At 35.1% G+C, this 14,976-nt stretch overlaps 1 protein-coding gene across 1 annotated transcript in view; it reads right to left on the bottom strand.

Annotated features, from left to right (window-relative positions):
* The window catches only part of ASTN1 (astrotactin 1), an 896,761-nt gene that overhangs the window by 429,202 nt on the left and 452,583 nt on the right, over positions 1-14,976 (bottom strand). Inside the window, exons 5-6 of the mRNA XM_053693303.1 lie at positions 11,199-11,306; positions 10,771-10,920 (exon numbers count right to left, since the gene is read on the bottom strand). Coding sequence (XP_053549278.1) covers positions 10,771-10,920; positions 11,199-11,306 — 258 coding nt within the window. The remainder of the gene's footprint in view (positions 1-10,770; positions 10,921-11,198; positions 11,307-14,976) is intronic.

The following is a 14,976-nucleotide window of genomic DNA, read 5'->3' as shown; positions in this document are numbered from 1 at the left end:
GTAAATCTTATGCAAACCAACACAGACAAACAATCATTTCAATTGCAACACTTAGAAAACACTCTTGCAAATCAATTTAGGCAGTTTGGAACTGTAAAATATTTACATATCTATTTTTGCTCCATATGCCTTTTGCTGCATCAGATGATCACTATTGCTATGGTGTTCACATCAGAATGTGACTTCTTCTTTAAGAAAGGGGCGTTTCTCTTTCAAAAACTGAATAATTTGACTATTCAAGTGCTTATATAAAGGTTCCAGGGTCCTTATTAGAGTCCAGAGTACACTAAAATTACCTAGTAAATAAGTGATTACCATTTATAAGACAATCATCTGCTACCTAGAGGGGTGTGTGTCCCTCACTTAAAATCACTTAAAAAGGGGTAATCTCTTTCATATGAGGGGTTTTGTGTGTATTGCAACAACTATCTATGGAGCAAGGATAATCACCAGTCTCTGAGAGTAAGACCTCTGAATTGACAGAGCAAACTTTATTCTGTAAAAGATGGCCAATTAGGTTTATCCTTAAAGGGCTTCCTCTGCACCACTAGTAATAAAGGGAGGTCTCTATCTCTTGACTATTCCTCATCCCCAAATGGTTCCTCCTCAACCCTCACAGAATACAAACAAACCTCATTGGTCAGGAGGACAGCAGGGTATCATCCATCACACAATAGGGGTTTTAGAATGTCTACAGCAGTTTTTATAAAAGCTGTTTAAGAGTAACTTCCATATTAAATTTGATTTTAGAATTTAAAGTCAGACAGGTAGATTACGAGTTGTGCGTTCGTCTTTTAACGATGAATAAAATTGCCATCTCAGCGTTAAAACAGCAAAGCAGCCATTACGAGTCTTGTTGGTATAGCTGTACCGCAAACCTTTTAGCCTGTAACGCAACGTCAGTCCCACACTAAAAAAAAATTAAATTTTTTCATGGGACTTCCATAGCGCTGCCATTACGAGTTTTGCGGTGAGGCTAAAAAGCTTGCGTTACACCCTATACCGACACGATCCGTACCACCATCTGAGAGCAGTAGTTATGAGTTTTGCGCAACAAAACTGTTACATAAAACTCCTAACTAGTGTGTTACAAAGTACACTAAACACCCATAAACTACCTATTAACCCCTAAACCGAGGCCCTCCCGCATTGCAAACACTATATTAAAGTTATTAACCCCTAATCTGACTCTCACCACATCGCTGCCACTAATAAAATGTATTAACCCCTATTCCGCTGCTCCCCGACATCGTCGCAACTATACTTAAGTTATTAACCCCTATTCCCCCACACCCCAACATTGCCCACACTATAATATATTAACCCCTATTCACCCACACCCCAACATTGCCCACACTATAATATATTAACCCCTATTCCGCCGATCCCCGACATCACTGCCACTAAATAAAGTTACTAAACCTCTGGCCTCCCAAATCACACCACTAAATAAACCTATTAACCCCTAAACAGCCAGCCCCCCACATCACCAAAAACTAAATTAAACTAGTAACCCCTAAACCTAACACCCCCTAACTTTATATTAAAATTACAAGATCCCTATCTTAAAATAAATAAGAACCTACCTGTGAAATAAAATAAAAATAAATTTAAACTATAAATTAAACATAACTGGCCCAAGGAGATATTTAAGCGTTGGCATAAACTACAAATTAAATAAACTAAATTACAAATTAAATAAACTAAATTACAAATTATAAAAACCTAACCCTACTAAAAAAAAAAAACTACAATTACAAAAAATAAAAAATACTAAATTAAAAAAAATAAACAAACGAAATTATCCAAAATAAAAAATACACCTAATCTAATAGCCCTATCAAAATAAAAAGCCCCCCCCCGAAATAAAAACACCCCCTAGCCTACAATAAACTAGCAATAGGCCTTAAAAGGGGCTTTTGTAGGGCATTGTCATAAGGAAATCAGCTATTTTAAAAAAAATAGATCCCCCAAAGTAAAAGCCACTACCCAACCAACCCCCCAAAATAAAAAAATCTAACTAAAAAAACCTAATCTACCCATTGCCCTGAAAAGGGCATTTGTATGAGCACTGCCCTTAAAAAGGCATTCAACTCTTTTTCCTGCTGTTAAAAGGGCATTCAGCTCTTTTAAGAAAAGTCCAACCACTAATCTAGAAATAAAAACACCCAAAAAACCTTAAAAAAAACCCTAACACTTACCCCTCTTTAGATAATCACAGTCGCTGAAGTCCCGCTTGAACGATCTTCATCTCGGCGGCTCCATCTTCATCCATCGCGGGACCAGAGGCGGAGCGGTCGATTCACAGAGGCGGAGGTCCATTGATCCGACGTGGAGTTCCGCTGCACACTAAGGATTGAAATGTAAGGTACCCCTTTTATTTTGGGAGTACCATTGAATTCCTATTGGTTGAAAAAATTAAATCAGCCAATAGAAATTAGGGAATTTAAGCAGCTCTCATTCCTATTGGCTGATTCGAACCAGCGAATAGGAATAAGAGCTGCTTAAATCCTATGGGCTGATTTGAACATCCTATTGATGATCGCATTAGAAGACCTCCACATCGGATCGATGGACCTCCGCCTTGAAACTCCATGCATCGACCGCTCCGCCTCCGCAGGGATGAAGAATATGGCGGTTCTGTGATGGATGAAGATGGAGCCGCCTGGATGAAGATGAAGCTGCCGGGACGAAGATCGTTCAAGCGGGACTTCAGCAACTGTGAGAACCTATAGAGGGGTTAGTGTTTTTTAAGGTTTTTTATTTTTTGTAATTTTAGTGTTTTATTTTTTGTAATGGTAGGTTTTTTATTTTTTGTAATGTTAGGTTATAGTGTAAGGCAGCTTAGTTTTTATTTCACAGTTTGTATTTATTTTAACTAGGTAGTTAGCAAATAATTAATAACTATTTACTAACTAGTCTATCGAGTTAAAATAAATACAAATTTACCCGTGAAATAAAAATAAAACCTAAACTAGCTTAGGTTTTATTTTACAGGTAAGTATGTATTTAGTTTTAAATAGGTATTATTAAATTAATAATTGTAACGTTTATTTAGCTTTATTTTAATTATGTTAAAGTTAGGGGGTGGTTTATGGTTAGGATTAGGTTTAGGGTTAGTTTTAGGGGTTAATAGTTTAATTTAGGTTATTGCAATGTGGGGGGTTGGCAGTTTAGGGGTTAATAGGTTTATTTAGTGGTAGTGATGTGGGAGGCCAGAGGTTTAGGGGTTAATAGCTTTATTTAGTGGCGGTGATGTTGGGGTGCAGGGAAATAGGGGTTAAAGGGACAGTCAACACCAGAATTTTTGTTGTTTTAAAAGATAGATAATCCCTTAATTACCAATTCCCCAGTTTTGCATAACCAACACAGTTATAATTATACACGTTTTACCTCTGTAATTACCTTGTTTCTAAGCCTCAGCAGACTGCCCCCTTGTTTCAGTGCTTTTGACAGACTTGCATTTTAGCCAATCAGAGCTTTCTCCATGGTAAAAGTCACATGCAAGAGTTCAATGTTATCTATATGAAACACGTGAACTAATGCCCTCTAGTGGTGAAAAACTATCAAAATATATTTAGATTAGAGGCGGCCTTCAATTAGCATATGAACCTCCTAGGTTTAGCTTTCAACTAAGAATACCAAAAGAACAAAGCAAAATTGGTGTTAAAATTAAATTGGAAAGTTGTTTAAAATTATATGCCCTCATGTGCCCTCCACTGCACAAAATTAACTTTCTCACAAATATTGCTCCCTATAGAATAAAAACCAATCTATGAATAAAGATATTAAAATTACCTCATGGAACATAGGTGGGATTGTTTCACCAACTAAACGAAAAACAATACTGGCACATTTACAGAAAATAAACACCCACATAGCTCTAATCCAAGAAACACATCTTAACATTGAAGAATCACTAAAGCTAAAATCTTCCTGGGTGGCCGAATGCATCTTTGCTCCCTCAATCAAAAGGAAAAAGGGAGTGGCTATTCTCTTAGGGAAGAAATTAAATTATGAAAAAGTAGACACATGGATCGACCCGCTTAGTAGATTTATAATATTAAAATTAAAGATATCAAACTTAACATACACTATATGTAATCTGTATGCACCTAACATAATTGAATATGGGTTTTGGGACTCTCTCCAATCAAAAGTTTTGGAAGTGGCGGAAGGGCATATAATCATAGCAGGGGACTTTAATATGTCCCCGCGAGCCCCTCTAGACAGACTAAGATTCGGAGTAGCACAGAAAATAAATAAGAAAGACAAGCTAGAAAGCAAAATATTTAAATCAATTATGCGGAACTTAGCAGTCAGAGATGTCTGGAGGGTACAAAACCCTGACAGCAAAAATTACACATGCTACTCCAAAACAACTGACCTTATGTTAATCAATGATAGTTTATATCAAAGAGGGGTTAAAGCACAAATTGCAGATATTCTGATCTCTGATCACGCACCAATCACACTATATATCCCAGATAAAAACATTGCTGTTAAAAGACAAAGCTTCTTTTTTCCCAAGTACTTGATTAAAAATGCAAAGTTTAGAGATTGGCTTAAAGGAAAATGGGAAGATTATTTTCAAAATAACAAAAATTCAGTCTCCAGCCCAGTAATTCTATGGGAAGCAGCAAAAGCGGTACTAAGGGGGGACATAATTGCATACACAGCGAATATTAAAAGGGAAACCCGCCTGAGAGAGACACAAGTAATCGCCACGGTAACTAATGCCTACAATAGATATTTGAATCTCTCTTCAGATGAGAACTGGAAGAGGTACATTAAGGCCAAAGAGGACAGAGATACTTTCTTAGTCCTGAATTCTACACAAGCAAACTTAAGATACCAATCAAATCTTTACAAATTTGGCAATAAATCAGGTAAAATGTTGGCGAAATTAGTAAAAAACTCGAAATCTTCGAAAACAATTGAAGCAATACAAATTAACGGCAAACTACTTACCTCACCAGAGGAAATAACTGAATCATTCTTCCAATATTATAACTCAATATACGCGGCTGATCCAGTCAATATAAATATGAGGGAAAGTTTTTGGGAAGACATTAATATTACAAAAATCTCTCCTGATTTTAATTTGACATTGAACGCTCCAATAACAGAATTAGAGGTAATGCAGGCAATTCAAGCTCTGAAAGGTGAAAAAGCGCCAGGTCCTGACGCTTTGCCAAACGAATTTTACAAAAGTCTGGACAAAGTAATTGTTCCTCAACTAACTATCCTTTATAACCACCTGTTTCAACAGAATAACCAAATACCTCCCAGTTTCCTAGCATCACATACCATCCTCATACCTAAAGCAGGGAAAGATCCACAATGCAGAGAATCTTATAGACCTATCGCATTGTTGAACACGGACTATAAGATATTTGCTTCAATTTTGGCCAAAAGAATGCAAAAAGGCTTATCTGAGGTGATTCACAGCGATCAAGTAGGTTTTCTTCTTAAAAGAAGTTCCTCATCTAAAATTAGACAACTGCTCTTATTCATTGATTATTTTAAAAATAGTGAAGGCAAGCCTGGTCAGAATCGTGATGCAGCGGTAATAGCAATCGATGCTGAGAAGGCGTTTGACCGAGTCAGCCATGACCATATCTTAAACACATTGAAACAATATGGATTTCAAGAGAAATTCTTAAATTTAGTAAACAATCTATGCTCCCAGGCATCATCTATACTAGTAATGCATGGGCAGGAGTCTAAGAGGATTCGACTAGGGCAAGGCACGAGGCAGGGATGCCCGCTTTCGCCACTTCTGTTTGACTTGGCGATCGAACCCCTAGCTATAAAAATCAGAAAACATATTGAAGGAATTAAAATTTACAACAAAGAACTGAAAGTGGCTCTATATGCGGACGATCTGCTAGTATATGTTTCCAACACTGCCAAGAATATTCCAATAGTACTTAACATAATTGAACAATTCGGATATTTTGCAGGGTATAGAATGAATAAACAAAAGACAGAACTGCTCTGGTTAAGAAAGACCGATACCTCTCAAATAAACAACCCATTTAAGACAGTTATAGATTCATTTAGATACCTAGGGATTATAGTTTCATCCAATCCTCAAGAGTGGTACTCCCTAAATATAACCCCAACGATTGCAAACGCAATTACATTAATGAGAGACTGGCAGAAATTGCCTCTTTCCCTTTCTGGACGTACTGCCCTATACAAAATGGTAATCCTACCGAAGATAACATACATTCTACAGAATCTTCCATTGTTCATAAAAGCACAAGACATTAAGAAATTCAATAAGGCGCTCCGCAAATTCATATGGCAGACAAGGAAACCTAGAATCTCGTTGCAGAGATTATATCTAGCAAAACAATTTGCGGGACTAGCCCTTCCTAATCTATATTTATATAATCTAGTTTTCCTAGGTCGAATTGCGGCAGACTGGATAGCAGAAGCCGATTATTTTACGGACAACAGGTTAGAGAACAGCATAATTTATCCTCTGAAGCCAATATCATTACTACATACACCTGCTCATCTAATTCCTAAACAGGTGAAGACCCTTAAAACTATATACATAATAATACAGGCATGGAAAAAGATCGGAGCATTAATGGGAATAAACACGAATATCCCTAGATACCAAACCTTCATAGGGAACCCAGAATTTCAAGAGGGCTCTCAAGCTCCACATTTGAAGAGATAGCAGGAACAAGCGCTTAAATGTATCACACAGCTATACCATTTAGACTCAGGAACTATCAAAACTTTCCAAGAATTGAAACTGGAATTCAATCTTGACAACCAAGATTTCTTTGCTTACTTGCAAGCCAGGCACTATACTAGCCAACTACGAGCCCAATTTAGTTGGAAATGGACCTGGGGGAAATTGGAATCATGGCCAATCTTGATTAAGGCAGGTCAATGTTCGATATCCCCATGGTATACCTATCTTAACTCTAAGGAAGGCGGCAGTAATGTAGAGAAATTAGCTCAAAAATGGTCAGATCAATTATCTATGAGCATAGATAAGGAAGTACACATTATGAGATCCCTGACACTCCTCCATAATTCCACTATTTCTGAAACTTGGAGAGAGTCCCACATAAAGGTCCTATATCAAATATATTATACACCAGACAAGGCTCACAGATGGAACAATAAGGAATTCAATATATGTCCAAAATGTAGCATGTTGGCCGCAGATTTAATACACATGGCATGGGCATGCCCTAAAATCAAACAATTCTGGTACAGATTAGAATTCTGGTTATTAAAAAGGGTGAAAACCGATTTGTTTAAATTTAATCTACTAACCATAGTCTTTCTGTCAAGAAATAAGGAAGACTTCAGAGATGCCAAATTAGTGAACCTAGTTATCTTAGCTGCGAGGAACTTGATTTTTAAAAAATGGAAAACCAGATTTATACCCACAACGAATGAAGTAAAGAACTACCTTAAAAAACAATATCGGATCGAACAACTTGCTACAGATCTGAACTCAGAGCAAGAAATTGCAGTTTTTTTTAGCAAATGGTCTAAATTCATTAAAAGTTTTTCTCTGGCAGAAATGGAGTATATGATAACTCCATTTCAAAGCTCTGAAATAGTGCAATTGGGCGCCTGGTAGTGGGGGGCGGGCGCGGGTGGGGGTGGGGGGAGGAGGAGAGAAATGTTTTTTTTTTTTTTTTTTCTCTCCCCCCTCTTTCTTGTTGTCTTTGTTGGTGTTGTCTCTTTTTATTTTCTCAAATACTAAGTTAAAAACTCCAACAGTGTTTCACAAAAATTGAAGTAAATAGAAGTGATAAACGGTAAAAAAAAAAAAAAAAAAAAAAAATTATATGCCCTATTTGAAACATGAAAGTTTTTTTTGGACTTGACTGTCCCTAATAACTTTAGTATAGTGGCGGCGATATCGGGAGCGGCAGATTAGGGGTTAATAGATTTATTTCAGTGTCGGCAATATTGGGAGCGGCAGATTAGGGGTTAATAACATTATGTAGCTGTCTGCAATGTTGGGGGCAGCAGATTAGGGGTGTTTAGATGTGGGGTTTATGTTAGGTTTAAACGTAACACTTTTTCCCCTATAGACATCAATGGGTTTGCATTACAGAGCTTTTCATTCTGCAATCGCAGGTGTTAGGTTTTTTTCTAACACGCTCTCCCCATTGATGTCTATGGGAAAAGCATGCACAAGCACGTCAATGCAGAGCTTGTATTTTGTGCGGTATGGAGTGTAACGCAACCATATCGAACACACAAGCTGGCTTTTTCAAAACGTAATGGCAGCGATATGGAGGGTGAATATACGCAACTTTTGTTGCGTTCGTTAAATACCCTCTATAGCGCAAAACTTGTAATCTACCTGAGAGTGAGGTAAAGAAAGGTCAAAAACAAAATGTGCATAAATACATATTAATTTGAAATAGAAGCATTTTTAAAGTATAATTTCATTAGCAAAAATGCTTTTAGTAAAAGCTATTACTGTTTTTCTGCATCATTTGCACATATCCTGTGGGGGTCTGTGCACCACAATTCAAGTTCAGAGAACTGGTAATGAGGTGTATTGCTTCTGTGAAGACTTAATTTTTGTCAAAGAAGCCACCACATACACTCTGAGGCATGGAGTTTTAATACTGGTACACGACCCTAACAGGATATGTGCATATACCACAGAAGATTAGTAATAACTTTTGCTAGAATAACTTTTGCTATTGATAATATATTGTAAAACAAATGTTTATATTTTGCATTGAAATGCAGCCATGCATATTTCAATTTTGACCTTTTTATCCCTTTAAGAGAGGTTATTTGTTTTTGGAAATTAAATTGATTTTGAGATTTCATTAATGTCAGAAATTAAAGGGACACTGAACCCAATTTTTTTCTTTTGTGATTCAGCTAGAGCATGCAATTGTAAGCAACTTTCTAATTTACTCCTAGTATCAATTTTTCTTCATTCCCTTGCTTTCTTTATTTGAAAAAGAAGGCATCTAAGCAATTTTTTTGGTTCAGAACCATGGAAAGCACTTGTTTATTGGTAGGTGAATTTACCCACCAATCAGCAAGAACAACACAGTGTGTTCACCAAAAATGGGCCGGCATCTAAACTTACATTCTTGCATTTCAAATAAAGATACCAAGAGAATGAAAATAATTTGATAATAGGAGTAAATTAGAAAGTTGCTTAAAATTGCATGCTCTATCTGAATCACGATAGAAAAAAATTGGGTTTAGTGTCCCTTTAAGTTCTCATTCAAATGTAAAAATACAGGATAATGACAAAGTATCCACTGTGTGAAATATTTTTTAACTGCTTGTTCAGTGGAAATTAAAAAAGAAGTGTCACAGGTAAGAGTGTGCAATCTGATAGCAACTGTGATTATATAAAGTGTTTGTGCTGGAAGAGAAGCGTTTACATTTTACACTTCCAGTTAGTATATTCTTAAAGGGATAGGAAAGTAAAAAATAAACTTACATGATTCCGATAGAGCAGGTCATTTTAAGACACTTTTTAATTCACTTCTAATTTCATATGTGCTTCGTTCTCTTAGTATCCCTTGTTGAAAAAGAATACGCACATATCATACACTAGTGGGAGTTGCTGCTGATTGGTGCCTGCACACTTTTGTCTTTTGTGATTGGCTAACTAGATGTGTTCAGCTAGCTGCCAGTAGTGCAATGCTGTTCCTTCAGCAAAGGATAACAAGAGAACAAAGCAAATTTGATAATGGAAGTAAATTGGAAAGTTGTTTAAAATTGCATGTTCTATACAAATCATGAAATAAAATTTTGTGGTTTCGATACACCTATATAAATATAACATTTCAGAAATATTTACTATTAAGATTCATAATATAGATTTTTTATCATCCTATGCTAGACATTGTGGGCTCCATTTATGAAGCTCTTTCTTAATCTGTCTGCAAACCCAGAGGTTCCAGATATCAAACTCATTTATCCAGGATGATTGACAAACCCTGCTCTTGCATAATTGGTTGTGTGAGAGCAGGGACAAGGCTGCAGAAAAAAACCCTAACACTGAATACTGCATCAAAGGCCCCGACCATGCTACTATAGTTGTTCCCCAACAATTAAATGTCACTTTAACCCAATTAAAATCTATCCAACTCCTGAAGGACTAATCTTATTAACAAATCAGAATAGAAAACATTGTTTGTATATATAAGAGGGTGAGAAATAAAAGTTAAACATGCTTATTGATGGTTTGAAGAGGCTAGAGAACATTGATTTTCTTTAACCTTATAGAATTTCAGTGACTTTCATATGATCTATCCCTTATTTTGGCATAAACATGTATCAATCAGAGGACGGACAAAATCCTGACATGGGAACCTGTCTGTACTCCTTTTAGCTAACAGGCAGCAGACACTGTACATCCTCTTTCCAGGTGTACCATGGCACAAACCACCAATGACTCGAGAGTAGGGCCTGTCAATCACCCAGAACAAACGTGTTGGGTGACGTCTGCTTCTTACATTGTGGAAATCAGGCTTAAATGTTTCTTGCAAGGGCTGAAAAGCAGCATCTGCTGTTAATCCTTTGAGCCCTATGTATTAGGAATATTTTTATTTCAACCATTTTACATTTTATTTTTATATACAGTTTAACTCTTTTTTTTTTTATTAATAATTGGTTCATTCAAGGGCACTAATGCTTTCTAGTGATAGTATATACATCTGAGCACTTAGATATAACCACATTGTCTTCCTATTGACATTTTGACAAGGACATACTTCTTTACAGTCATGTACATACCATCAGCAATGAGATGTTCTGGAACATGGAGAGTTATCTTCACTATGAGAGGGCAGCTGATATGGGAGGAACACACCAAACTAATGACACAGCTGGTCACGCTAATGAGCGTCAATGTCATCTTGTTTACAGGACTGCGAGGGGAGCCCACTGCTGGAAATATCATACAAATAAAATTTACTACAATGACTGAAATAAAAATCCAAACTTTAAACTGCAAGAATTCTGTATCAAATGTCAAATATTTATTTAATATTCACAAAAATCAACAGAAATTATTGTATTACCTATTTTTTTTTCCTTCATGTAGACAAATATATCCATCAACATTAAACCCTCAAACCTCCCTTACAGGCATTTTTTTTTTAATAAAGAACCATAATAAATTACACTTCAAGCACCAATGGCTCATAATAAAGGTTACTGACCTCTGCTCCGTCTTCTGCTGCGTGAAGGGTCTGTGTAGAATGTTAACTGGGGTTCATTGTCCATCTCTGTTCCGCATTCTTCTTCTGGGTTTAAAAAAGCTGATCCAGCTGCAAGACATAAGTTAGAATTTTTTGATAAACATAGAAGAAGAAAAAAAAAATTAGGGCATCAGACAAGGGAGGGAGTAGGATCAATGCAATAATCTGATGAAATATAAATAAATTCTCAAAACTATATTCCGATGCTAGAGGGCCCAGAAATAAATTACTAAACCATGTGCTTCCAAACCCTCTGGCAGCCACAAGATTAAAAGAACTATAAAAGAATATGTCAAGATATGGTACGTAGCTGGTAGCTTGTGCCTCTTCATTTTGCATCTCGTATTAAATCTAATTTCTTAGACACTAGTTTTCAGACTGTGTTCTCAAGAGTCAAGAAGCCCGGTAGATCATACTACAAGCGTATTGGAAAAAAAAATGTTGGCAGATATCGTACTCTACAAGGATATGAACAGTAAATTTTTATCTTTGTCATATTTTTTAAATTAAAGATAATGGTATAGAACACTGCAAACACCAGCATGGAGGGACTTCTTGATTACATAGCGTCTAAGCAATCATCATACATAATCATTGCATTTGCACAAAATATGTCAATTAGAGATTTTTATGGTAAAGCATCACTGTAATACAAAATGAGATTAAGGTATTTTTAGTTATTAAGAAAAAGAGATGGAGTCAAAAAGACACTTCAGAAATTATATACATATATATATATATATATATATATATATATATATATATATATATATATATATATATATATATATATATATATATATACACATATATAGATAGATAGATAGATAGATAGATAGATAGATAGATAGATAGATAGATAGTATATATATATATATATATATATATATATATATATATATATATATATATATATATATATATATATAAATAAATATATAGATAGATAGATAGATGGATATATATACAGTATAGGTAGATAGATTGATAGATGGATATATATACAGTATATATAGATATATATATATATATATATATATATATATATATATATATAGAGAGAGATATATACAGTATATATATATATATATATATATATATATATATATATAAAAAGAGATAAATATATATATATATATATATATATATATAGAGAGAGAGAGAGAGAGATACATACATACACACAAGCACACATATATATATATATATTTATATATATATACATATAGAGAGAGAGATACATACATACACACGTATATATATATATTTATATGTACATTTTTTATCTTACATGGTAGAAATTTCATCTCATTACATCTCAATTATTTTTTTTTTATTCTAGAGTGTAATATTAAACAGATTTTATTATCCCTCTATAAATCCTACCCTGCTGAGAAAAGAATATTTTTTACAACTGGATTTAGTATATCAGTCATAAATAAAATTACCTTCTAAATTATTAACATTTTTATGATAATTTAAGGCACTGAAGACCGCCTGCCTATAACACAGTTACACGTGTGGGTTTTTTCAAGTAAAACCGCATATTTGTATTCTGCTGCTATATCTGTATCTTTACAAAACAAAATTGCTTCTAATTGGATCAAGATGTAAAAACGTAGTGACATTAAAGTTGGTATTAAATAAAAAATGTTTTTAATGTAAGTCTAAGCACATGTTTGTTCCTATCTGGGAAATGTTAGCTATTTAAAAGCCATTAGTGTTCGTGTTTGCACCCTGCGCATGAATTGTAAACATTGATTACCACTGTAGTAGGAAGAGGTTGGATGCATCAGAAAGTAAGAAAATTGGGGCCTAATACTTTTGAATGCATTTTTAAACTACAAAAACAAATTGCACAAATTCATTATATTTTGAAGAAAAAAAAAACATAGAAACTAACAGCTCACAAAACAATTTAGTCTAAAATGTTTCAAATTTTATAAAAACTCAAAAATAAAGAATTTAAAAATATATAAAGGCCGTATTACAAGTGGAGCGCTAATTAACGTTCCCACTTGAGTGGGTTAGATTACAAGTGGTGTGTTAACTTTTGCACGCTAGTAATTTCGGGTTGTTTCGGCTTGTTGCACGCGTCATAAATAGCGCTTGGATTGCATACAGTATATATATATATATATAAAGACAAATATTGTGTTGTCAGCACCCACCAGTACTCCTCATTAATGGATTAGTTCAATTCCCTGTGTTTAAATTATTTACAGGCAATCAGTGCAAGGGGATGGTTAAAAAAAGCATAATAGACTATCCTCTCCAGCACTCTCTCATACCGCCATTAAGGGATCCAGTGCAGTTCACCGTAGCGGTCAGTATTCAGCCCTGATATTGACTGATATTATTAACAATTTTCTATTGTGCCAATTGTTTTTCTTCAGTGGTTAATCCATTTATTATATTTAGGAATTAGTGAGTGCTGGAGAGGATAGTCTATTTATTTCTCTCCACCAATTATATATATATATATATATATATATATATATATATATACACGCATATATACACGTTGAATGGAGTAGCCGTGTTAGTCCAGTGATTTAGATAACAAAATAACAAGAGTATTACATTGAGCAATGATACTTTTTTTATTGGACTTTCAGAAGTATTCCTTTTTCAAGTTTGAAGTCATACTAACCAATTCAATGGAATTTACAGATTATGGGGCATATATGATTGTGCGAGCAGACATGATCTAATATAGTGGATCATGTCCGCTGCACATCGATAAATGCCGACACTGTCCGGGTTTTCCAGACACATCATCATAATTCACACATGACCGGACGGGACAGACCCTCTCTTCCCTACAGTCATAAGTCACATAAACCTGGCTCGAGTAGCAGCTAGATTGCGTGCAGCTTAAAGGGATATGAAACCGTTTTTTTTTTCGTGATTCAGATATAGCATGCAATTTAAAGCAACTTTCTAATTTTCTCCTATTATCCATTTTTCTTCATTCTCTTGATATACTTTGTTGAAGGAGCAGCAATGCACTACTGGTTTCTAACTGAACACATGGGTAAGCCAATGACAATCAGTATATTTTTCCAGCCACCAATCAGCAGCTAGAACCTAGGTTCTTTGCTGCTCCTGAGCTTTCCTAGATAAACCTTTCAGCAAAGGATAACAAGAGAATGAAGCAAATTAAATAATTGAAGTAATATGGAAAGTTGTTTAAAAATGTATGCTCTATCTGAATCACTAAAGACATTTTTTGGGTTTTGTGTCCCTTTAAGGACCGGTCCGGTGACCTCACAGTCAGAACAGAAGCCATGTGATGTCACTGCAGCCAGTGAAATTGGTCCTTTTCCTTTAGCCAGACTAGCTGCAGCTACCAGGTAGGTAATACATTTATGGAGAAGCTAGGTCTTGGTCTTCAGAACATTTTTTTGATTGGTTTAATTCTGAATATACAATATGCCTGTAAGCACAACAAGTTCTTTATTAACCAAGCAAAATAGTCTTTTTAGTTTTAAACTAATTATTTCTATCACTTGATTCTGCTCTTGTGATCGGCTTCAATCGTGGTGCTGCTATACCCTGATCACGAGTTTAAATTAAAATATGTCAATGAAAATAAAATCAAAATAGCATCACACTAGCTTTAGGAAGCAGAATTATTGATTATATCAACCCTTGTTTGCAGCCACCCTTTCAATGCTGTTATCTACTGCTACTCTTATGTAGAATAGGGATTATGGTGAAAAGCACTTCACATCCC

The sequence above is a fragment of the Bombina bombina genome, chromosome 10 (genome assembly GCF_027579735.1).
Source record: "Bombina bombina isolate aBomBom1 chromosome 10, aBomBom1.pri, whole genome shotgun sequence".
Classification (NCBI taxonomy): domain Eukaryota; kingdom Metazoa; phylum Chordata; class Amphibia; order Anura; family Bombinatoridae; genus Bombina; species Bombina bombina.
Note: the sequence above shows the minus strand (reverse complement) of the source record. Positions and strands in the feature narration are given on the sequence as shown.